Below are 23828 nucleotides of genomic sequence, written 5' to 3'. Positions count from 1 at the left end.
TGCGAGTGATGGGTGGCTCAAACAGTTTGTCATAGGGAAAAAAGGAACCAATGAATAATACAATTCAGTTCAATCTGACGAAAGCATTCGGCCGAGTATTGACTCGAACGGAAACTCTGAGTTAGGCCGTGTTTGGGGTGGCGGAATCGGAGTCAAAATTGATAGAACGGACGGGTCCTGGCATGTAGCGTAGGTAGCGTGCCTTATTGGGTACGGTAAGGTAGGTAGGTAGGTAGAATCAGTAACAGTTTTGGGGCCGGTCCAAAAGAGCCGCAATTGCCAGTGAGAGAAAGGCTCCCATCCAGTGGAGATATCTTGACGTAGTAGGTTCGGTTATTGTCAGCCGAGCGAGACGAGAGGGCGACAAGGAAAGGGAAGTCAACGTCACAAGAGAGTGTCGATGAGAGGAAAGAAGATTAACAGGATGAACGAATAAAGTGGCAGTTAGACCAAGATAAGGATGGAAAGAGGCTGATCACTGCTCCGCATTTGAGCTTTCAGGCCAGACCAGGCCACACAAACCGACTGAATGGATATGGAAATAATGGATGAGAGAATGGGAAATAGCATTTCCAAAGGAAGGGAACGAGCACAAGACTGGTTAGTGGTGACATTCACATCGAACGAGTAAATGATAGACAGAAGGGGGCATGATAGATAGACATGTCTAATCTAGAGGAAGAAAGGATCAACGTCTGCTTACGGAGAAAATAATTCATCCCGTCGATTGATCTGCTTCTGCTTCTGCTTCAGCTTGACTCTGAGTCCCATCACAAAACAGTAATACTGTACGGGACAGCACAGCATAAAGCACAACAACTCATATGTATGTATGTATGTACAGACAGCCCTGGCAAGCCATTCAGAGAGAGCCAACCGGGGTTTGTTACCGGGGTCATATTCGTTCATGGAGATTAGGACGGGGAATTGGCGTGAGGCGGCTTGTAAGTGGACATCCCATCATCTTGGCAACAAATAACCTACCCGCTTTCGAGGTCTGGGTCCTTGAAGCTGACAGGGGACAAGACAAGGGAGTTGACCACCTGGACACAAACTCATGATCACGAATGGAGTTACCTGTTGTGGAAGAAGTGAAATATCAGTCATGATAGCAAGTTGCAAGGTTCTCACCTCTTGAGTTGCAGCTCCCAGCCGAGTACCAATATCACCTCCTCCGATAACTCACCACATCTGCCGTCTGCCGTCTCTAGTAAGCAGTCCCACCACATACATACATGCGGCCGGCTTCTTTTCTGGCCGCTACAGACGAACCCAGGCCACCGGACCTAGTCCGTCCCGCTTCAATCCATCTCGGCCAGTCATGAGAAAGACATGGGAATCGAACAAGCTTTTAGACTTTGACAAATCTTTGCTAGCACTATGGCTTTAGTGATCCATCATCAGGCTTTTTCCCTTCTCTCTTGTCGATCATCGTATCGAACCATCGGATTTCTTTTATCGGAGCGGAACTGAAAGACGGGAGAGAGATGAGAGCCGAGAGCCTCGACAAGGACATGCACAATCAACATTGACCAAGATCCCTGTATCAAACATTAACGGCGGCGGAACCATCGGTGCAACGTCTTGGCACCATTATTTGATCACTGGCCATACATAATGGACATTCCATGGATGCTGGGCCTATTTAGCAGTTCAACCCTACCGTCCGGGCACTTTTTAATGGCTGACTTGTCACAAGTTCACTTTCACACTCTCATCACTCAAAGCAAAGACCCTGAGTTACATGCAATTGGGGGTACTTGTCCTTGAACCCGGGCTGGGCTGACAAGGATGGAGGTGTTTGACACGAAACTACCGAGGCATGTATTTCTATTGCCGCAATAATATCATGTCAACACATGCAGGTTCTGAACAAAGGGGTAACGTAAAAGGAAATACGTATCGACGGAACGAGTCATCGACTAGACCAGAGCCAAGAAGGAAAAGGCAGAAAAGAAAAAGAAAAACGAAAGGGAAAAAATCCCGATCTGTTCGGAGAATGGATAAAATGGTTTGGGCCTGTGGAACGAATGCGTGGAACTCACTCTCCCACATCAAGAAATACCCATGACGATCGGCGAGATCTAGAACGGTCTGTTTTGCCCACGCCTTGAGCTCAAAAGCCAAGGCCCCGCAAGCCTTCAGCTCCCCCTGTCTTTTTGTGAGAATGGCCGTCTCCAGAGAACACGGTCTCGAAGTCTGCCCCTGGTCTTGGCTTGCCTTGTTGACCTTGAAATTTGGCGCCAAAAAAACGCCCAATCTTTGAGCCTCTGCTGTTTGAATCGTGAATACTCGGACCGAGTTTGGGGTCTCGAAATTATCGTGAGGTAATGATCAAGGTAACGTTTCTCTCTCGTCCGCTGCTGATGGTCTATTCGGCCGAGATGGAGTTGGTATTAAGAATAATCCTCCGGTAGCTCGGCTGCCCCATGCTCACGATTCGTCGCATGGAATTTCCAAAAGCGAGGCGGTGTGGATACTGCTTACTGAAATCCATGACTTCTGACGGCTTCTTCCCGTGTAAGCCATCCCGTTATTGCCGTGACGGCGGAGTCTCCTCTCAAGTGACGATGTGGCTGGTTCAAGTGCATTCTTGACGGGTTTTATGGCTGGCTTGGTGATGATAGCCGACACCAGTCAGGGGGATTACCTAGTCAAGATGTTAGTATTCTTGCGGGAGTTTCTCAGTAGTGGCCGATAATATGCGGAAGTAGATGATTCTGTTGTTCTCACTAACAATTAATAGGTAAGTTAGGGCCCAAGTACCTATGCTGTCTTCTCTTTATGTTCTAGCCCTTGCGAAAGGTCGTTGATAGTCAGGGCATAGCACATGGTATGGTCAGCCTGAAAGCCCGGACCAGAGTCTAAACTACCGATTTTGAATGCTACCATCAGGAGTTGGGAATGCCCTCACACTGATCCAAGGTTCTGGACTCGAGCTGTTCATGACATGATTTGATCCGGTTAAAAGATGTAACTCTGCTGCAGCGTAATCTATAGGTTACATAATGTCATCATTGTTGCTATCGTTAGCCGCCTGCTGACCGATGATGTTCACAAATGATACATTCCGTGGTATCCAAACTCAGAATGGTACCCTTTGAATGTTAAACAGCCTCGATCTCGGATAATCGGTATATGGAGATGCCACAACTGAGGCCATTTCCATAGAGACTCGACTGACAGATGGTAGCGGGCGGCTAAATCTGGACGAATCTGGCCAAGAACCAACATAAAATATCCGTTCCTTCCGTTCGTTCTGTAGATCACAGGAATTGAATCTGCGAGCACTTGACGGCAAAGAATTGGCGGTTCCCAATCCCTGCGACTCTCACTCAAGAGCACATCTTCAGCTATTTTCTCGCGCCCTGATTGGTCAGCCAGCCACATGAGGTTGCATCTCTGGCCTCCAGCCCAGCCAATCGGGCTACTCCATCACTATCGGGCATCTCATGATTTCCACCCGGGCGCTTAACAGAGGAGACGAGTGGTGATAGCACCTCACTTCTATCATCTGATTGGCTCACGCCGTTGATGCTCATCCTCGAGATGCAGTGATTGGCATCAGAGTATCACTCCAGGCGCCCGCTCACAGGCTGGCTACAGGTCCTTCACGCAGCATCACAGCGGCTTTTCTCACCTCGAGAGCCTCTCACAGCTGTCCAACATGGGGCCCCCCTCTCAGCTGATGGCCACCTCCAAGGCCCTTAAACGGCTGCCCACCCCGACCTGGCCGCCCAGGAATGCTTCTTACATCTTTATTGAATTGGCTGCCGGTCAGCAAAGACGAATTTGACGGGTTTAATCAAGACTCTGTACGATATCGCATGTGGAACAGTTTATAGCTGCTACCAGCAGCCAACACCGCGCAACTTTGAACTCCAATACCACCAAGCAAGCAATCAATTCAGATCAGATCAATCGCCAACATGAAGTTCCCAACCTTCAAACGCTCTCAGCAAGAGCACGCAGACAAACCAGCCAAGCCAAAGAATTACCGCGTCTTATTCCGGAAGTGGCCTCGCGTATCGAGAAAGGGAACGTGGTGGTTAATGCCTCTTGAGCTGATTGGAATTGTCCCTGCTCTGGTCATCTTTGGCATCTCTCAACCAAATCTTTACCGTACCGATATGTGGCAGATTGGCTGGGAGCACAATCCTCCTCTCAACTCGAACCCTGCCAGAATTCTCTACGCTTATGCCAATTATCAGCCTCAACCAAAGATTGCTCTCATCTGGACACGAACGTGAGTGTACCTCTGACTGTGCCCAAGGGATTGACTAACATGAACAGCTTCACCAATTTCAATGTCGCTATTTCGATCATCTCACTCTTCTTCCTCCTTGGCAAGCTTACTGCCTTTATCATGAGAGTTTGGTATCCCATCTTCGCCACTTTCATCAATGTCAGCATGGTCGCTCTCTACACAGTCTGCGTCTACGGAACCATTGGACCTGACTACACTGATTCACGATATCCCGCTCCTACAGCTTGGTACTACCGTATTGGGTGCGATATCGCCAAGCCATATGGAAAGTACAAGAGCTGCATGATTGCTCGATACTCGCTTGTAATTGGTGTTTACATGCTGTAAGTGGTGTATAGTATTCACATATGCCTCAACTTCACTAACGCTGACTCAGGGCAATCTATCTCTGCAATCTGGGATTCAGCATCTATGCCATGCTCCCAAATAAGATCAACGATGTTTCGGACGACGACGACGATGAAGATGGATCTACGACTTCGGAGCCGAAGGGAGGTGTTTGGGAGATGCACAACATGAAGACTCCCAGTATTCGAGCAATGCCGTATACTCCTCGAACACAGGCTTTCCACACTCTGGATCGCCAGCTGCCACTGCGATCTCAGCAAAACAGATACTATGGCTGAAGAAGTATCAAGATGAAATTTGGGTTATGATATGAAGGGACCACTATCATTAATGAGCATTGGGTGTTTGGAGTTAAGGATGATATACCAAGGAACATATATAGCCCGACGAGGCTCGACTTCCATTAACTGTTATTCATATATGAATCTGATAATCAACTGAGATTTATGAGTTATCCTTCGCGCAGAATTGCCTATTTCGTAAACACGGCCCGGTCGATTGGTGAAATACAGAGAGATAGCTCCACAAGAATTGCCGGTGTCGAAGCCTCTAAGCTGAAGAACGTTAAAAAACTGCAGGGACTGACTCACTATGGAACTATTTGAGGTTAACTAATCGGCCTTTGGCAATAACATGCCGATATCTCTTGTGCCGGTCCCGCCGGAGCCGATAGTGGTCAAGATACCGGCTCCGGGAGCTTTAGTCAACCCCACACAAGCTTGTTTAACAAGACGTCACCCCGCCATCACCAACCTCGATCCGTCATCGGCAACAGTGAAGCTCCAAGTCTTGACCCTTTATCTCTTCAATTGATTGATTGTATTGTATGTTTGACTCTGTCGAGCGTGAGTCGAGATATCAAGATGGCTCTTCTCCAACGATTGGCCGCTCCATCGCGAGGAGCTCTGCGACAATCTCCAGTCATCTCATTGATGCTCACAAGGAGAGCTTCCAATGTCGCTCCCCCAAAGGTACACATCTCACAGTCTGAATGATTGATTATAGGACTAATCTCTTGTAGCTCAAAGATCCATCACTTCTCAAGCAGGATGTTTGTTATGTCAATGGTGAATGGGTCAAGGCCGGTTCCGGCAAGACATTCGAAGTCCATGGTGAGCTACACCCTCTCATTCAACAATGTCATATACTCACAGTGTAGATCCCTCCACTGGCAAACTCATCGGAACGTGCCCCGAATTCAACTCCAAAGATACCCAATTAGCCATCAGCGCTGCTGCAGATGCGTTCCCTTCATTCCGCACCAAGACGGGCCGTGAGCGCTCAAAGCTACTGCGCGCTTGGTATGATCAAATGGCCGCCAATGCTGAGGATATCGCAAAGATTATTACCTGGGAGAATGGAAAGCCCATCGCCGATGCCAAGGGTGAGACAACATATGCTGCAAACTTTCTCGAGTGGTTCAGTGAGGAAGCACCACGAGTATATGGTGACACAATTCCAAGCTCGGTTCCTGGAAACCGTGTTTGGACTATCAAAGAGCCCGTTGGAGTCTGCGGTCTCATCACACCGTAAGTTAGTTTCACTCTCACAGGAAGCATAGTTGACGTTCTTTAGATGGAACTTCCCTGCCGCCATGATCACACGAAAAATCGGACCAGCCTTGGCAGCAGGTTGCACGGTCGTCGCAAAGTCCCCTGCCGAAACACCATTTACTTCACTCGCCTTGGCCGAATTGGCTCACCGCGCAGGCATCCCCAAGGGTGTCGTTAATGTCGTGACCTCGCACGAAAACACGCCCGAGCTCGGCGAGCTTCTCACATCTGACCCTACTATCCGCAAGGTCTCCTTCACGGGATCCACTGGTGTTGGCAAGCTTCTCATGAAGCAGTCCTCTGGTACTCTGAAGAAGCTATCCATGGAGCTTGGTGGCAACGCCCCTTTCATTGTCTTTGATGACGCTGATGTGGATGCCGCTGTGGCTGGAGCTATCGCATCCAAGTTCCGGTCTTCGGGGCAGACCTGTGTCTGCGCCAACCGAATTTATGTCCAGCGCGGAATCTACGATGAGTTTGTGTCCAAGTTTACCGAGAAGGTCAAGTCTTTCAGTGTAGGCAACGGGTTTGACCAGGGCGTTACACATGGACCACTGATCCACGATCGAGCTATTGAGAAGGTTGAGGCTCATGTTAAGGATGCTGAGAAGAAGGGCGGAAAGATCACCATCGGAGGCAAGCGACTCAACGATCTTGGCTCCAACTTCTATGCACCCACTGTCATCCGTGACATGACCCCTGAGATGGACATGGCCTCACAAGAGACCTTTGGACCCGTCGCTGGTCTCTTCCCCTTCGAGACGGAGGACGAAGTTGTCAAGATGGCCAATAACACCGAAGTCGGCCTTGCAGGCTATTTCTTCTCCCGAGATATTGAGCGTGTGCACCGCATTGCCGAGTCTCTTGAGGTTGGTATGGTTGGAGTCAACACTGGTATCATTTCCGACGCTGCTGCGCCGTTCGGTGGTGTCAAAGAGAGTGGGTTCGGTCGTGAGGGCTCACTGTATGGAATCGGAGAGTATCAGATTACAAAGATGATCACATATGGAGGCATGGGCAAGCCGCTTCAGTCATAGACTGATGAGCATGGCCAACCGATGCACGAGTTTAGTCTTATGTAATGAAGAATGAAGCTATCACCAACGGCGGTAACAGAACATTTGCACACGCCAGGTCCTAGCTACAGAGTAGTTTATTCTTCTAGGTATTGAAGATAAGCTGTGTAGTTGCCTTTCTCCTGAGGTTAACACTTGGGTGGCTTTTCAGGGGAACTCTATTTTAAAAAGCTTTGAAGCAGCGATATCAACATGTTTGATCAAAAAACACAACCAAATCGTGATCTAAACCACTATGGGGGGCAGAATATGGCAACTACTACATCTGTTTGCAACAATAAGCAACACTCAAGCCAGCTACTAACTATTGATGTTGGCTACTCCCTTCGGTCATTTACCATTTCCCTTTTATGATCTGCCCTCGTTCTACTCTTCTTCGCCCACATCATATCTCAACGTAGCGTAAGTCAATGGCAGTTCTGACGCAGACTAGAAATCAACATATCAGCCTCGAATCGTACCTACATATCCACACCAACATTGGTCCCATCCCATTTGGCTTCAATATCTTCGTCGGCCATGTTAGGTAGGGAAAACCTCTCTATTCTGGGAAGTCTTTCTCCCGAGACCTTTGACATGCCTTGCAATTTGACAACGTAGTGGTTCTCCAGGGCGGATAGCCGAAACAATCACCTACATATCAAATTGGAGCTGCGTTGCTCGTCCGTTACCCACTGGGACTTTATGAGGTCGATATTGACTATGTAGGCTTGGTTGAGTGGTCGACCCAGGTCTCTGGCTTTGAGAGACTGGCTAAGCTTGCCTGCAGTAAATTTAGGTATTGGGGGTTTAAGTTTGCCGAGATGCTTAAGGATAGCTTTAACCTGATTTCGTGCAGTGGCCCTACCTTATTCTTCATGCCTTTTTCTGGTTATCGGTGCTGATATGCCTTTAAAGAACTTATATATCTTAGGTAGTGGATGCCTGAAAACTCTAGACATAAGCAATATAAGTCCTACGGCAGTTTTAGGATAATTTGATGTAACTTAGGATTGCTTAGGATTTTATGATGGGCTCAGTAGTCTGCTAGATATCAATATGGGTTGCTCAATTGAACTGAACTCTTTCCTACCTAGGTCGGTAGTTGGTAGCCGTTCCTCCAAAGCTCGCGCCATGGTGTGTCAATCGAGTCCTCACCAAAAGCAGGCGGATTCTGGACGGCGGAGGTGACGAAAGATGTATCCGGGAGAGTGTTGCTCCGTTCCTCAACTGAAGTAGGCTGGTTCTCGGCGTGTCCGTTGGCGGCGGATGTAGACATTCACGATACAATTGCTGGTACGGAAATACTGGAGGAAGTACTAAAAGGTGTCGACGCGAATAGTTCCAACCTCCACCTCGTCGTTATCCACAATTGTTTGCGTCCCTAACGCATACGTATCTATAGACTCAGATAAGGTGTGGATATCGCCGACAAGCCACAAGGCACCAAGAAGTCGATAGGACACAAAGTCGATTCTTGTGCGCGACAAAACGAGGGCCGGTTCCAGAGTTGATAGTAAGGATAGAGGTGACAATGTAAGTATCACGACCTTGAAATTAATCTGCGGTATTTGTCCCAATCTGGCAGGGTCTTGGCATTTCTAAAGCCTTGAGTGCTTGAAATCTTTGGAGTGCCTACCAGGGCCTTGGTATTTCTGGCCTTGATGTTGGCGAAATGCTAAAGTCCTTTATTTAAAGAACTCGGTTATTCTTAGGTAGCAGAAAGCTCAAGGCTTTACGGAGTAGTCCTAAATAATATAGATCTTTAGGTAATCTTAGGACAAGTTAGGATCAAAGCATAAACTTCGCAGACTCTTTAACTCCTAGGTTTAAATCTTCTGGTTCGTTATAGTCTTTTAGACATGGAGAAAAGACTCCAGACGGTGGGAAAAGCCAAGGGTGAAGACTAGCAAGTGTAATACTAATGCTCGGCGGCAACTCAATCAATATAGATAGCCCCATATGGTATGAATGAATGAAGACTATGTATGATCAACCATATCTATTGCTTAAGACCTAAGCTGACATGATGGAAACAGATTTCAAAGCTCAACTGGTAAAGACAAAGCAATCACTTCATGTGTACAGACAAGGTATTCAACACGCAGCAGTTGTATTATTAGGTATTAATTATCTCCATCCCGGGTATCAGACAAGAAAAACAAGAAGCAACGACGCGGGCAACTCGACTCATCAAAGTCGAAAGCCCATTCAACATTTTTTTTGGTGATTTTCGGACATCCATCAGGTATCCCTTTTCTTCAACATCCTCCTCTCCTCCGTCATATTCAGTAACTTAGCTATGGAAATTGGTATCAGTGAAGCAATCTCGACAGGGTATCTCGGTATCTTGTGAAGAAATGCAGTTCCATCCTTCCATTCCCAAACCTTCTCAATGCGCGTGTTGTATGGTGTTGGGGTTATTGTTTCATTGTGAATTCAGTCGTAAATCTCAACGCTCAGCGCCGGGCAACCCTCTAGGCGGCGGCGGTGACAACGGGAGCGGGAGCGGCGTCCTTAGGCTTGTCCTCAGCCTCGGGCTCAGTGGGCTTAGCAGGCTCCTCAATCTTGGGGGCCTCCTCGGTCTTGAGCTCCTCGGTCTTGGCCTCGGTAGGCTCCTCCTGGACGGTCTCCTCTTTGTTCTCCTCGGCGCGCTTCTCAGCAGGCTTGGGGGACTTTCCGCGGATGGTGTTGCGGAGCTTCGAGAAAGGAGACTCCTTCTTCTCTCCCTCAGCAGGGGCGGGAGACTTGTCACGCTTGCCGAACGCGAAAGGCAGAGAAGACTTGCGCTTCTCCTTGAGGTCCTTCTTGGCCTCAGGGGCAGGGGAAGTGGCGGCAGCAGTCTCGGTGGTCTCGGTAGGGACGGTAGCGGGGTTGGAAACGTCAACAGCGAGAGGAGTGGTAGCCTCGACAGGGGGGATCACAGGAGCAGTGGTCTCAGCCTCAGCCTCCTTGGTAGCCTCAGGCTCAGTAGGCTTGAGCTCAGGGGTCTTCTTCTCCTTCTTGGAGAAGACGTTACCGAAGAAGCTGTTACGCTTGGTGGCGGTAGGCTTCTCCTTGGGGCTCTCTGCAGGCTTGTCCTCAGCAACAGCGGGGACGGCCTCAGGGGCAGTCTCCTCAGCGGGCTTAGCGGGCTCCTCAACGGCAGCGGGAGCAACCTCCTCGACAGGCTTGACGGGCTCATCGATCTTGGGGGTCTCCTCAACAGCAGGGGTCTCGACAGCAACCTCATCTGCGGGCTTGGCCTCGGCCTCCTTCTTCACTTCCTCCTTCTTGGACTCCTCCTTCTTGCCGAAGCCGAAGAAAGATGTTCGCTTGCGGCTAGCAGATCGGCGCTTGGGCTCCTCGGACTTGACATCCTTGATCTCCTCCTCCTTGGGGGTCTCCTCAGTGACGGGAGCAGCCTCCTCAGTGGCAGGGACAGCAACGGCAGCCTCGGCGGGAGTCTCCTCCTTGGCGGCCTCAGCAGCCTTCTCCTCCTTCTTGACAGGAGTAGGGTTGAAGCTCTCGAGAGTGGCCTTGTAGGTCTCAGACTCAGTGACGGTGGTGGCAAGCTCTTTAGCTTCGGCAATCTTGAGCTTCAGCTGAGAAACCCAGTTGTCGCGCTCAGCAGTGCTAGAAGCCTTGAAAGTGTGCTTGTTGCCCTTGGAGGTGAGGTGGAACTTGTGGGAGCCGTCAACCTCGGGCTCTGTGGCATCAGCCTGTGGAAATTGGTGGTTAGCTTACTCTGACATGTCGGTAGTTGACACTGCAGGAGACGGGAGTTTTGTGGGTCCAAAACTTACCAGGCTGATGACGCTAGAGGGGCTCTTCTTATCACCAACGAAGAGAAGACCCTTGCCAGTCTTGGAAGCCCAAGCAATGTTAGAGTGAGCAGTCTCGGTGGACTTCTCGCTCTTTAGGTAGTGGGAGAGAGCCTTGGGCTCGACAGCCTCGGTGCCGAAGAAAAAGAATTCCTTGCTGGGGATGAGGTTCCTGAAGGGGGCGTGAGGTTAGTGCCCTGTTCTTGATAGTTCGAGTCCTGAAGCGTTTGCAATAGCAATGTTTCTTCCACCGAAAAGATGTAGAAAACCTGTTGGCGGCAAGGCTGGGACTTGTATATGCAATTCTACTTACTTGGGGAAGCTCAGGCCTTGAGCCTTGTGGTTCAAGTGACCCTCCTCCACGGGCTTAACTTCCTCCTCCTTCTTCTCCTCAGCCTTAGCAGCCTCTTCGGCAGGCTTGGTCTCCTCGGCGGGCTTCTCCTCTGTAGCGGGAGCGGTCTCGGCGGCGACAACGGGAGTCTCTTCGACAGGCTTTGTCTCGGCGGGAGCCTCAACAGCAGGTGCAGAGATGCCAGTGGCAGGGGCAGCAATCTCAGGCTTGGTCTCCTGAGGGACCTCGATGTTCTTCTGTTCCTCGGCCATTTTGAAAGATTTTGGGGGGTATCAAATGAGATTGGGTATCACAGCAAATAAAGACGTTGGTATAAAAAAGGAAAGAAAAAAGGAAGTTAATCCAGAAAAAGCCGTTGGATTTAGATGGAGCTGAAGAGCAGGTAGAGGGGAAAGAAGAAGGAGGGAAGAAAAGTTTCGTAGCAGACGGGGAGTCTTGGGGTACTTATTTGTTGGTGTCTTGCTGTGATAAAGGGATCAGAAGAGAGGTATCTTATCCCGTGGACGCCCAGGTTGGAAGGGTACGGTACATTCAGGCAGGGTCACACACAGTGAACAGGGCTAAAACTGAGGACGTGGGTCCGGGCGGGGCGTGTGCAGAATTGGGCGGGAATTAAGGGAGTGAAGAGATTAAAGACCGGCAAGGGCAGGGTTAGTAGGGAAAGGAACCTAAAGGGGGGAGAGAGGGAGGAGTCATCAGTGTGCTGGCGCCTCATATCAGCACCTCAGTCAACTTTTCAGTTGATCAGTGGCTAGCCATACCGTACAGTTTGTAGATAGATCCAGTGTTGGTGCCGCACGATGGATCACTGGACCGTATCTGCAGTGACAGTAACTGCACTGTTCGGCATCTGATTTGCAGTTATTCAAGTTCGATTGTTCTATTCAAGCCACACAATCTCCTAATCTCTCACGATAAAGTGTAATCTCTTAATGTGAACGGAGGAGCACCTCATCAGTAAACGATCCGCTTATTAGTCTATTCATTGGCTACTCTCGCGTCAAAACACCTACAATTAAGGAGTACAGGGCACATCACAGCTTCCAACATCCACTGATGGTTCAGCAAGAGATCGCATCCTCCATATCTATCTGTTTGATAAGGATTTACTCCGGACATTTACAGTACATCCACCACAGCTCATGCAATCTGCAACATGATACATCACTCATCTGGTTCCCCAGCAACTAATATCTCCTCAAAATTACCTGTCTCTCGTTAACCAATTCTATGCTTCTTCTCAACAATCTCGTTTTTCTCTCCTTGTTGTTGCTGGGTGATGCCCTGGTCTGTGCTGCATTAAACAAGTGGAACTAATATTGCAGATGCCCCATCGACCTGCCGGCTACCAGTGGATTGACTCTAGCGAATGACGCTAGCCGCGGACAAAATTGCAGTAGCATATTTCAGGGCCCACGTACTCGACACGTACCTTCTCAGTCTCTGATGGTACACTCCTTCCTCACCTTACCTCAGGACTTTGGTTCCGTCTGAACTGGGCGCACGCTCACCACAGGCTGGCAGGTTAAATAAGGTAAAATGTAAATAGCACTTTCCTTGCCAACCTTGAGCACATGGAGCAAAGGAAGCAAGGGAAGGCGCTCACCGTATCCTCCGTTTCGGCCGTATCCAATAATTCTACTTCCGTTGCTCATCATCCCTTTGATACCTATTCTCGATATAAGCTTCATTTGGCACTACGGGGCTATTACTCATTCTGCAGGCCTCTGATAGTTGACTGGCAATTCCGGGCGTCCTCCGAGTAAATCCCAGTACTCTGTTCCGCATTGTATCAATATCAACAACTATCCTCGAGATGAATAAAATACACTACACTCATCATCACGTCTAGATTCGTTGCCGCTATATGCAGATTGCCTACGCAAATTTCAGCGCTATTCTTTACCAGGTGTATCCAACGGCTCCATCTTGGGCATGGAAATCATCCATCGATTCAAACTACCCTTCGAATACGGTGTTGATTGCCCTGGAACTATACCAGTCTGTCAACCACTATATAGAAAACCATGCCAAGGCTTGCTCACCCCATCTCCAGCCCTGACTCAATCATGCGGGTCTTGGTCCTAGAGAAATGGAAGACAAATTTCGCTGTTCATTGTCCACTGATTTTCTCTTCTAGCTCGGTTTCTGAGCAATAGCACGGACAGGGTCTCAAGACGGTGCTCAATATCGATCTCCAAACCGCCCTCCTTTTCCTCCAATCACCCGTATCATCCATCTCCACTCTGCCGAGCAATTTGGCCTAGCACTTGGCCTCCTTGTGCATCCCAAGGGTCACAAATGGGCCAAAAGCCATGTGCACATCAATTTACAACTATGGCTTTCTCTTGACTCAGTGGCTCGTTGTGTTGTTTAAGTGGCTGTGTACGGATACTGTTCCTGATTAATGAAAACATTCTACCCAGCTCCTAGGATCTTCCACCAAAACCCAATCAACATCCAAAGTCCTGCTGCCTCCTGTCACCGGCCTTGTTAAAAGCCCCTTGACAACAGGACAGGCTTCATTCCGAACTATCCACCAAGTCCTTGTCCTGGATTTCTCGCTTGAGCCCAGTGCCGACGAGTGCGCCGTGCCCAGGCGGCCAAGATCAACGCAGTTGACATGGTCTTGGGTGGATCGATATAACAGAACCCGAGATGATGTTGTTATGCCAGAACCAGAGCGTTTCGACAAGTGGCAGTTTCGACATTTTACAGCCAGTCGTCAATGCTCTCCCCCAGCGCAGAGGTCGTCTGCTAGACTGCATGACCCTGTCATTGGCTTCTTGGCTCTGCTGTGTCTTCTGGCACCACTTTGGCGCTCAGATAAACCACGGCGCCGCCCATAGCTGCCATGAGGCTCTACTGTCTCATGTTTGCTGCAATGGATATTGCGATGTTAGTTCGGATTTGAATATCGTCTCGGGTCAAGAAATCCGTTTTGTTCGAGTTTACGACCCCAACACTGTTGCTGCTTTTCTCCTAGTCCACAGCGTATCCCTGTTCCGCCGTGGGATGCACCAAGCACCCAAGTGTCAGGTCATGTCATATCAGGTCACACTTCAGCTACCCGCACCAGCGTCATCCTCTGACAAACGCTTCTAATCAGTAACCTTATATATCAACCCTCCAACATGTCGTGGCTACGAGAGCCGGCCATCATGGAAACTCTACCGAGCACACCATTACACTACACAGCAGGTTTGTCTGGGATCTGGTGATTCCTTGCTCATCGATTTCTTTAACGTTAGCTACCTTACCTAAGACCCAAAGTTCAAGGAGAGACTGGTCTAACCTGGTTTCAAGCCTAAGCATGGCCCTACGACGGCTGGGCGCTAACGAGAACGTCGTATTAAACAGTATCCGCATTGTGCCCTAACTCAAGATACTCTGACGAATCAATCAATACGGTCTACTGAGGCAAGGGACTGGACCCCATAAAAGATACATTGCCATGCACGAAAGGTACCTCGCTGGACTTGTGAACCAAGCGCATACGTTCTGATTCCCAAGATAGTATCGGTACCTTACTTTGACCGCTAGACCCGCAAATCCTCGCCTCCACGACCCTTATTCGCCTGTTGTTAAGCTCTCTCACTTTCAAGAATCACGATGAATGAGGAGAATGCTACCCTGGAGATTGACCAACATTTGAGCAAATGCGATCAAGAACAGAGGCTGAATCCAAGGGGTATACACCCACCAAACGTTCAACGTGTATCAAGTCGAGTTATACCTATGATTACCAAGTATCAGTACATATATGCGCCTGCAGGCTGTTTCATTCCACACACAGCCATTTCCATTGTCCAATACGAACATTGGAGGTTGGCTACCCATTCACAGTGGAGGCACAACAATGTCACGGTTCCGCGATGCCACACTCAGGTCTTCATCAGCCACTCAGGTTTCGATTCCATAATTGAGGGCAGACCAGACTACTGATTAACCCCAGCCGTGGCTCACACGATCGCGCTCCCTCCCTCACCGTGCGTTCAGGTGACTCCCAGTTCAGCTACCGCCTTGACCAACTCGAGCACAGATTTGTGACAAGTTAGGGATAGTAGATCAGCCAGAGCCGCGATCACCAAGCCAGTTTGGGCCGTTTACCGCCCTGAAGCCTCCGATACCAGTGGACCAGCTATTTGGACTACAATAGGGATGTTCATTCCTTCATTCCCTTGACTCAAGCATTCCGAGACTACTGCTACTATTGAAAGTTGGGGACTTGGTTGGCAAGACACATACTATCTATACAGGCGGATCAAAGCCGAGGATACATGGCCAGCGGCACGAGCGGTACAACCAATTCTCTGGATGTGCCAGAAGATTGTGTTCCAATCATATCCAACGTCTGCTAACCTAAACCGGCTGACGGTAGCTTTGTTAGACAGGAGCCATGAGAATGCCATCAAAATGAAGTTCATGTGCTTTGAGAGCCTCGAACTCTGATTCCGTTCGGAGCCCCTTCTTCTCGTCTGAGCTGGCTCCTGAGGCGTTATAATTTTGACTGATACTCCGTATGATCTTCCCTGATCCTGCTCACCGTGTCGACTTGGCTCTGATCTACAACCACCTCCCTTCAGAGATTCGTACACCAATAACCTCACAAGAAGAGGAGTAGGATGCTTCTGGTGCACACCCGTGATCACCATACCTACATACATGGTCCGTGGCCGGTTGACAATGCCCTCTAGGTCCACATGCCCATCAGCGCAACCATTCAACCACAGCTCTCCACATGCAGGATTTCGGGTTGTGGGACCAACCCTGCAGCCTCTTTGGCGTCAGGTAAGTACATATTGCGACGTGAATGTTGCCGAGGAATTTTGTTGAACTCGATCGCCAACGTCCAAGACGGTTTATTCCTTCAACAGCAAGCAGTGTTGCATTGCCCCTTGGAACCCCAGAATAGAGCCCGAACCAGCAGAGCGTTCGTTTCGATCCAGTGCCCACTGTGATGGAATTTTATCCAGGGCACACCGACATTCGATGTTGAGATTTCTCGGGTTGTATCCTTGATGAGCGAAGCTGATCCCTTCTTCACTAGACCCGAGTCTGTTGAAGGGTCCCTGTTCTATTCATATCGCGGCTTAAAAATTTGTCGCCTCTTTCAATACTGCGACTGGGCTTATTCGTTTCACGCTTGATCAGCGGCCATTCACATTGGCTTTGTTATTTACAGCGTGGCTAGTCTCTCTCCTATTTGGCGAACATGACTCATTCGCTATGAGGAGTGGTTATCATTTTCCATCGCTGTACCGTTGTTATCAACAAAAGAACACTTGACCTTGGTCCTACGTGATTTAGAATGCTGCTCGCATATTTTCGCATTTTGTCAAATAACAAGCTAGCAAGGCAGTTCCACAAGATGATCTTATTTGAGATTTTATGCGACCGTGCAATTTAACTTATCCTAGCGGCCCTTTGTTGTATGGCGATCCACCTTTTTCTCTGCGGTTGTTGTGATTCGACTCGTGATTCTTCATGTGAGTGGGCTCTTTCTTGTAGAACCCGTTTTGACGTTTTGGAGGTCGATCTGATCAACCTCAAACGGTCGTTTCCCGCTACCCATGAACGATCATGTGCTGTTCACAAGCTTTTGTTCCATGCATTGGCCACAACGGTGCCCGTCCTGTGTATGTATGTATGTCTTGAACGGCGCCACCGTTTCGAGTCAGATGATTTGGCGTCTTTTGGGTTCATTCCTCATCATCTTGACATGATCATCCCACTCGCATATTGGCGGTACCCGAAACACCGATATGCTTGGTATATCTCTGATAATAGTATCAATCTCAGAGACGGTGCATATATCCAATGAATGCTTCGGGTCTGAACCGCAGTTTTCTATATTCGGCTACATCTTGTAGAAGCCCTGGGACTTTGGAAGCAGAGTGCCTTCGAATCAGAAGACATTGCATTCTCGACCATGGTAACTGTCACCAGTTTCTGTACGTCGATGTAAGGACGTCCAAGACAGATGGAACCGAAGTTCCCGTTTGCATGATCTCGTGCGCATGCGTGTCATGATCTCATACACAGCCAACCTTGTTTAACCGCCTGTTCCGTTGTGCCCTAGAATTGGTCAAATCAACCGTACATACATTAAGTACATGATAGCATAAGTGAATGCGTGGTATTCCATGCCGGCCGTCACACACCTTTGCTCTCCTGGGACAATGACGACTCACATCGAAGACTCGAGCTTATCCTCGTCGAGAAACGAAACGAACCGTTGATGCAAGCCCCGCACCCTTGCAGATTGAGCTACGGCCATGTGCCATGCTTTCATGCCACCACTACTTCTTTGATGGCACCCAAAACTCCCGGAACGGCTTGTTTCTCATGTCTTTGTTTGGCTGGTGGTGTGTTGGACCCTTGTCCTGATCTTGGGCGTAAGCTAAAATACTTGGTCCAGGTTAGCCTGTTGTCCTTGGTAGCTTGGCCCTATCAAGGCTATCATGCAACGCACAGTCTGTGCCCGGCATGTGAGTGCGTACGTGATAAGGCAGAGATATTGTGAACCCAGGCCTACCATGTCCGATTCGATGAGAGATTCCATGCCTAGCGGGGACTCCTGCATCTCGAATTTTCTTTCTTTGCCGGCTGTGTTTTCTGATCTTGGATCAGACGAGAGATCTTCGTGTTATTTCCCTGTTTCAACATGGCACGCTCTGTGATCTGCCAGCCCATGTATCCATATCTTGTTTAATATGACTCTCGTGGGGTATACTGAGACGGCGGTGAGATGAAGCAAGAGTGTAATACGGCGCAAAGAACAAAACGCCGTTGGCCACCACAGTTTGTTGTACACGAAACCTTGTAGTTAACATTGGGCGTAGAAAGTGACCTATGCAAAGGTAGTCGGTGTCATTGCGTCAGGATCGGACCTGGGCCATGATGCAAACTCTATACAAGTCTGTCTCAACTTACGAAATACCCAAGCGTCTTTAGGGTCAGTTCTTTGGCTTGTTAAGGCTGTTGAACCGCCACTGAGGATCTTGGAGTTGATTGGAGCCCTTGTAGAGGACCCGTATTGGTTCGGCCGTATGTCAATGGATCGAACATTTCGATCTGCTTCGATGAAAGACTCCCCCAATGAGTGCTGCTCCGTATATACCTCAATAATGTCTGTTCTAGCGTGTGTCTGTACCTGATTCGACACGTCCCCAGTGCAATAGGTGTGCAATCAAAATTCGTGTCGATTTTGACCAAACTACAGTATTATTACGCTGGTGCCGGAACTTTGGCTGTCTACCAAAGAGTGTTTCGTTTCATGGGTGCCCATTATCGTGTCTTCCGAGTAGTCTGGGCCGAAAGCTTCTTCTCGGGATATCGAAAGCTGGGTGTCTAAGTCAGGGGCTCTTGAATGACAGGAGATAGGAGATTGATTCGAAGAAGTCTTATAAATATTGCATGGGTATTAAATTGATGTAAAAAAGTTGTATCTAAGCCTGCCGGTATTGAAGGTATGAGCTTTCGTGAATGTCTGGGCAGTGCAATGACTGTGACTCAACTTCGACCATCCCTTTTCGAGGGAACTTAATGTGAAATCGACTGTCTTTCTTCATGGCACGCGTGACTTCATCAGTAGCCACGTCTGGGAGATTAAGCTTCTGTATTGAAGGCTTCTTATACCCCAGGCAGCTGCAAACAAGGTTACTGATCGAGTTGTTATTAGAGTATATTATTCTGTTTTACATTAGGGACTTAATTCTACCAAGGCTATATGTAGATTGACTTCGGGAAGCTAAAGTTGACTGTGATTTTTCAGTGTGTTGGCTTGATATGTCTCGTTGAGATGTCATAAGCTTGAACTTAGCTATCACTCAATCAATCAACTTCGACCATCTCGAAATTTCTCAACTGCATGTAACAAAACATTGCAACATGTACTGTTGTTGTAGATTTGCTTGGTAGATGGCACGAAACGTGCCTTGGGCAGACTCGTCCTTGGGAGTTCCTCAACGATTCAGGGGTATCTTGGACATGTCTCCTTCTATTGACTCTGGAGCCCTGCTACAGCTAGAAAAGTTGGAGATAAATGAGACAATAGATTCAAAGATATAGACGGACGGGGTAATTAGAAGATGAATCGTAGTATCGTGTGTGTGTGTGGGTGATCGAATCTTGAGGGGATCGAAGTTTCATAACGGCGGCGGACGACACGATTATTGGTCGAGGGACTGAGAGACTCTGTAAAAAGGTAGAAATGGTTTTGTTAGTCTTATGATAGGAGTTAATCAGGGAAAGGAAGTCTCTTAGCAACCGGGTGATGTGTGAAGACCCCCACGTGCCTGTTCTTAGCTTTCTGACCCCAGATTCAAGTCTTGAGTGTATTTCTGAAGTCAAGTACTATTCACGAAGGTAACAAAGCAGTCGAATGTGCTCTCAGGATTATCTACTCGCGTGGATTCGATGTTTGGTTTCTGTAACGGGTTGTGCGGTTGGATGCCAATCGAAAGCTCGAGGCTGAGGGTTCGCCCCTTTTCCACATTTGATGGAAAAGACACAAGTTGACAAGATGAATAACATTGTGGTGCCTTTCGAGATGATTATTTCTGCCGTTTGTTGCAGAGCAGATGAACCAGTGGGTGTACAGTGAACAATCAGTCGATGCAGGTGGCCATGTTCACAAGATGGAGTGAACAGCACATGAACCATCACCCAGTGCATTAAGGTTCATTACTTCTTCGTGCATTTCTAGAGAACATATGGAAACCTAACATAGGTGTTTAAAGATTATCCAGAGGGTGTACGAAGCTAGAGACGGTGCTGGGAGAATGCTTGCTGCCTGCCGAGTCCCCTAAACCACGCCCTGAGATTTAGGGGATGTATCACAGACGATAGTTCTACAGCGCTCCATAGCACTACAAAACATCATCACATCTCACGCACTTTATGACGCCAGAGAAGCCGGATAGTAGACTTGTAGAGATGCACATATGATAGAATGCCTTCAGTGGCCGAGTTACATCACACACCCCTTGTTTCGTCTGACCTCTCATTTAGACTCTGATAACCACTACAACAATTACTTTCATTGTTTACAACTCTCTATTGTCCTCTATTGAGCTAAATACTTCACAAAAGCCTGCCCATTGGCCAACAGTGCGAGTGCGCTTGGCCGTTTGTACTCTTATGCTCGTTTCGTGGTGACGCGCCTGAGCCACACTCCACAGCCTTTCTCTTTCTACACCTCCACTCGCGCTGCAAACGCATTTAACAAGTACCTTAGCTACCTACTAAGCTGATTAGTTGGCAGTGAGTCAGAGCCTTCTTATGCTTTCGGAGTGGGGTATAATCTTCTCTTCTGTTACATATCCCTCTCTTCTCCGTCTCCCTCTTCCTTTCCTGCTCCTACTTCTCACTTCCTCTTTTCATCCTCACCTTTCCCTTATTGCTTCCCTCTAATCCAAACATATACACTGCATCTTGGGATTCTCTTGGAATTCTTGGACCTCCTTTCACTCTAATCTCTTGACAACCTCGCCGTTCTTGTACGGCAAAGCCATCAACCATGGCTAAAAGTAAATCCAAAGCGAGATCTCGGAACAAGAACAAACAAAATGTTCCTGGTAACATCCCTGTCAACTCGACGATTGAGACAAACTCAGCATGGAACACAAATGCTGGATGGACTCGGGCCACCCCTTCCAACAACTATCACCGTGCCCGTCAACCTCTCACGAAGGTGACTCCTATCTGCAAGCCTGAGCATCGAGGACGCTATGGCCCCAAGGAGTCTCGAGAGCGTCTTGAGTCCCAAGGCTACCATCCCTCGGTCACTAGCATGTCTAAGGAAGAGGTCGAGGCCTCTTACGAAGAGAAATGCAAGAAGAGCCTTTACAAGCCAGACTATAGTGACTATTACAACAAGGGAAAAGAACAAGGCTTCCAAGGTCGATATACATCCGACATGAATCTACTTATCAAGACAACCGGTTCCTCCCTTGAGAGCAAGCATGATACCTCCGAACTCACCAAGGAAGTCTTCGACGGAACACACCCGCAAGGCCTCCTAATCGCACAGCAACTTGCTTCGCTCGGCATCAAACATCTTGGAAAGCTTGCTCTTGCTCGCCCTCATGAATGGGACGCACTTTCCAAGGGTATGGCTATTTGGGATTTCACTACCAACAAGTTCCATGGCGAACCATCTGGTCACGTCTTTTTGTGTCTTTTCCCAAAGATTTCTCAGAGAGCTTTCAGCGGGTCACCTGCACACGAGGAAAATCGAGAACAGGAAAAAGGTACTCGGAAGGATATCATCAATCTGGTCAACTCGATTCACTCTGAATGTGGTCCCACAGAGCGACCTGCTTGGCATGCCAAAGAAAGACTGAAGATGCAAACCGAGGGTCTGAGCCCGGAAGTCTTGCGCTGTCGCAACAGCGGCACAAAGCCACCGCTGGTTGTGATCAACATGACCAGGTCCATCCCAGATACCAGCAACCTCGAGGACATGATGCGAGACTATGTCGACCAACCCGAGAATCTTGACTATTACATGTCAAAGCCAATCGCACTAAAGAATATGTTCGGCCTCCGTAAGTTCCATTCCCTTCTACATCTGTGCTTTCACTCACAATTCATAGTCACAAACATCTTCAACAGAAGGACCAATATTCGTGTTCTTCACTTCCAGAAAACGCCACTTCTTGACCGACGACTGTTGGCATGCATCCTGCGTGCTTGCCCCCACGTCACGACCATTGGCATCTATCAATGCCCCCTGATTCACTTTGGTGATATCGTCTGCCTTTTGGACCTTATCCATGAGGTCAACTTGAAGCGCAGCAGCCAGGGCTTGCCCTTGGTAGAAGCCTTGGACTTTTACCCTCTGTACCAAGCCGGCATGCCCTTCAAGGTGCCCACTGCCGACAATCTCACCAAGGTAGAGAAGCAACGTGGTATGGAGCCTGCCGGAAGAGAGACACATGGATACGGCATCACTTGGACCCATATGGACCTCGAGGTGGTCCAGCGAGGCGTTTTCGCCATTCTTCTGAAAACTGTTCTGAAGGCTCGCAAGATGGGCATCCGTCTTCTGATGGATAAAGACGCAGCCTTCATGAAGTACCTCTCGGATATTCCCATGCTACCCGGTATCATTTTTCAGTTCCTAGACGGGTTGTACCGCTATCTTGATCTCAAAGAGGCTGGATCCAAAGATCACGCCGCCATGAGAAGAGCGAAGTATGACATGGTCCTGGCCGTACGCACCGGCCTACAGCCGCCAAATTATAACAGTCTTGACCCATCCTACGACGATACCCGAAAGGTCACTTCAATTTTCTGCCGCTCGTGTGGGTACAAGATGTTGGACATTTTCTTTTGCCCCCGGCAGGTCCGAAACCGACCTGACCCTCAAGACTGCGCTGGGTGTACGTTCCAGGGCTTGCTTGACCATCAAAGCGATCACCAAAAGCAACATGACATCTCTCTGATGGGACTTTTCTTAGAGAAGGACTGGAACCCCAAAGGTTTCAACGTTGATGCTCCGGTCCATGACGATGGCCAAGAACTCCTTTCTTTGCAGCCCCGGAAGACCACACATGACATCCCTCAGATGGTGCTCCTCCCAAATGGTAATTTCGACCGGCCATCGTTACAGGAGCAACTTATTTGCGAGCACAAGAAAAATAACGACTGCCTCCAGGGTCTGGCAACTCTTCAAGACTTACTCCTACAGAAGGACGCCCAAAAGACACAAGCTAAGAACTATGCTCTTCATATTGATGCATGCCGGGCCCTCTCGATCATCATGACTTATACTGACTCCGAACTTGCTGAGCTGGATGAAAATGATGGTGTTGGGGGTCATTTCTGTGAAGGCCAGACATGGCGTCCTCTCGTCAAAGGCTTCGGAGATTCGAAGGAAGGCCAGGCGCGTCCTCTCGATAAAGGCTTCAGAGATTCAAAGAGAAGCCACACATTCGAGTCAGCCACGAAGGCGGCCCAAAACCTCAAGGTAAGGGCCGACATTGCAGAAGGTCGACGACCGGAGCAGGATGCTGCGGGATTTTGGTGATGCTTGGGAAAAACCCACCTAGGTCCGCCCTAGAACTTGGGAACTCACGGAACGTTTGGTTGCTTTTGATTTGTTGGTACATGGCACATTGCAGAACCCAGGATGCGGTTTTGTTTACAATACCCAAGGACTTGATGATAGCTACATGGAGGATAGAATGAGAGCTTTTGAAAGAAAACGGAAGCTGGCTATAATGGGAGAATGAGCACAGCTTGGGATCGTTGGTGCTGAGATAGCTATTTTCTTACGCGTAGCGTTAATCAAGTTCACTAGAATAAGACGAAGCTCCAGTGAAATTTCGGGAAGGCTGTGATCATAATGGCTAGAATGCATCATAACAATTGTGTAAAGACCTATAGATCTTGTGTCATCAGGATATGAAGTTCATGGAGGTTGAGGATCCTGGTGAGATG

At 48.7% G+C, this 23828-nt stretch overlaps 5 protein-coding genes; 4 read left to right on the top strand and 1 right to left on the bottom strand.

Moving 5' to 3' along the window:
- Nucleotides 1-3929: 3929 nt before the first annotated feature.
- Nucleotides 3930-4893, top strand: FFUJ_00667 (uncharacterized protein; the record flags this gene model as incomplete). XM_023572507.1 has 3 exons in its annotated part: nucleotides 3930-4246; nucleotides 4294-4590; nucleotides 4644-4893. The coding sequence occupies 3 exons, from the start codon at nucleotides 3930-3932 to the stop codon at nucleotides 4891-4893; spliced, it is 864 nt and encodes a 287-aa protein (XP_023424830.1).
- Nucleotides 4894-5478: 585 nt separating this feature from the next.
- Nucleotides 5479-7205, top strand: FFUJ_00668 (probable UGA2-succinate semialdehyde dehydrogenase; the record flags this gene model as incomplete). XM_023572496.1 has 4 exons in its annotated part: nucleotides 5479-5586; nucleotides 5637-5727; nucleotides 5775-6144; nucleotides 6191-7205. 4 exons carry the CDS (start codon nucleotides 5479-5481, stop codon nucleotides 7203-7205), a joined length of 1584 nt encoding a protein of 527 aa, XP_023424829.1.
- Nucleotides 7206-9700: 2495 nt separating this feature from the next.
- FFUJ_00669 (uncharacterized protein) lies at nucleotides 9701-11629 on the bottom strand (the record flags this gene model as incomplete). XM_023572485.1 has 3 exons in its annotated part: nucleotides 9701-10924; nucleotides 11009-11198; nucleotides 11340-11629. 3 exons carry the CDS (start codon nucleotides 11627-11629, stop codon nucleotides 9701-9703), a joined length of 1704 nt encoding a protein of 567 aa, XP_023424828.1.
- Nucleotides 11630-14036: 2407 nt separating this feature from the next.
- On the top strand, nucleotides 14037-14483 carry FFUJ_00670 (uncharacterized protein; the record flags this gene model as incomplete). The annotated part of the gene is made up of 1 exon (XM_023572474.1): nucleotides 14037-14483. The coding sequence occupies one exon, from the start codon at nucleotides 14037-14039 to the stop codon at nucleotides 14481-14483; it is 447 nt and encodes a 148-aa protein (XP_023424827.1).
- A 6418-nt stretch (nucleotides 14484-20901) lies between these two features.
- Nucleotides 20902-23415, top strand: FFUJ_00671 (uncharacterized protein; the record flags this gene model as incomplete). XM_023572463.1 has 2 exons in its annotated part: nucleotides 20902-21931; nucleotides 21980-23415. The coding sequence occupies 2 exons, from the start codon at nucleotides 20902-20904 to the stop codon at nucleotides 23413-23415; spliced, it is 2466 nt and encodes an 821-aa protein (XP_023424826.1).
- Between the last annotated feature and the right edge of the window lie 413 nt (nucleotides 23416-23828).

This window comes from Fusarium fujikuroi, chromosome FFUJ_chr01, assembly GCF_900079805.1.
Source record: "Fusarium fujikuroi IMI 58289 draft genome, chromosome FFUJ_chr01".
NCBI classification, from domain to species: domain Eukaryota; kingdom Fungi; phylum Ascomycota; class Sordariomycetes; order Hypocreales; family Nectriaceae; genus Fusarium; species Fusarium fujikuroi.
The sequence above is the reverse complement of the archived record's forward strand: the minus strand, read 5'-3'. Positions and strand labels throughout refer to the sequence as shown.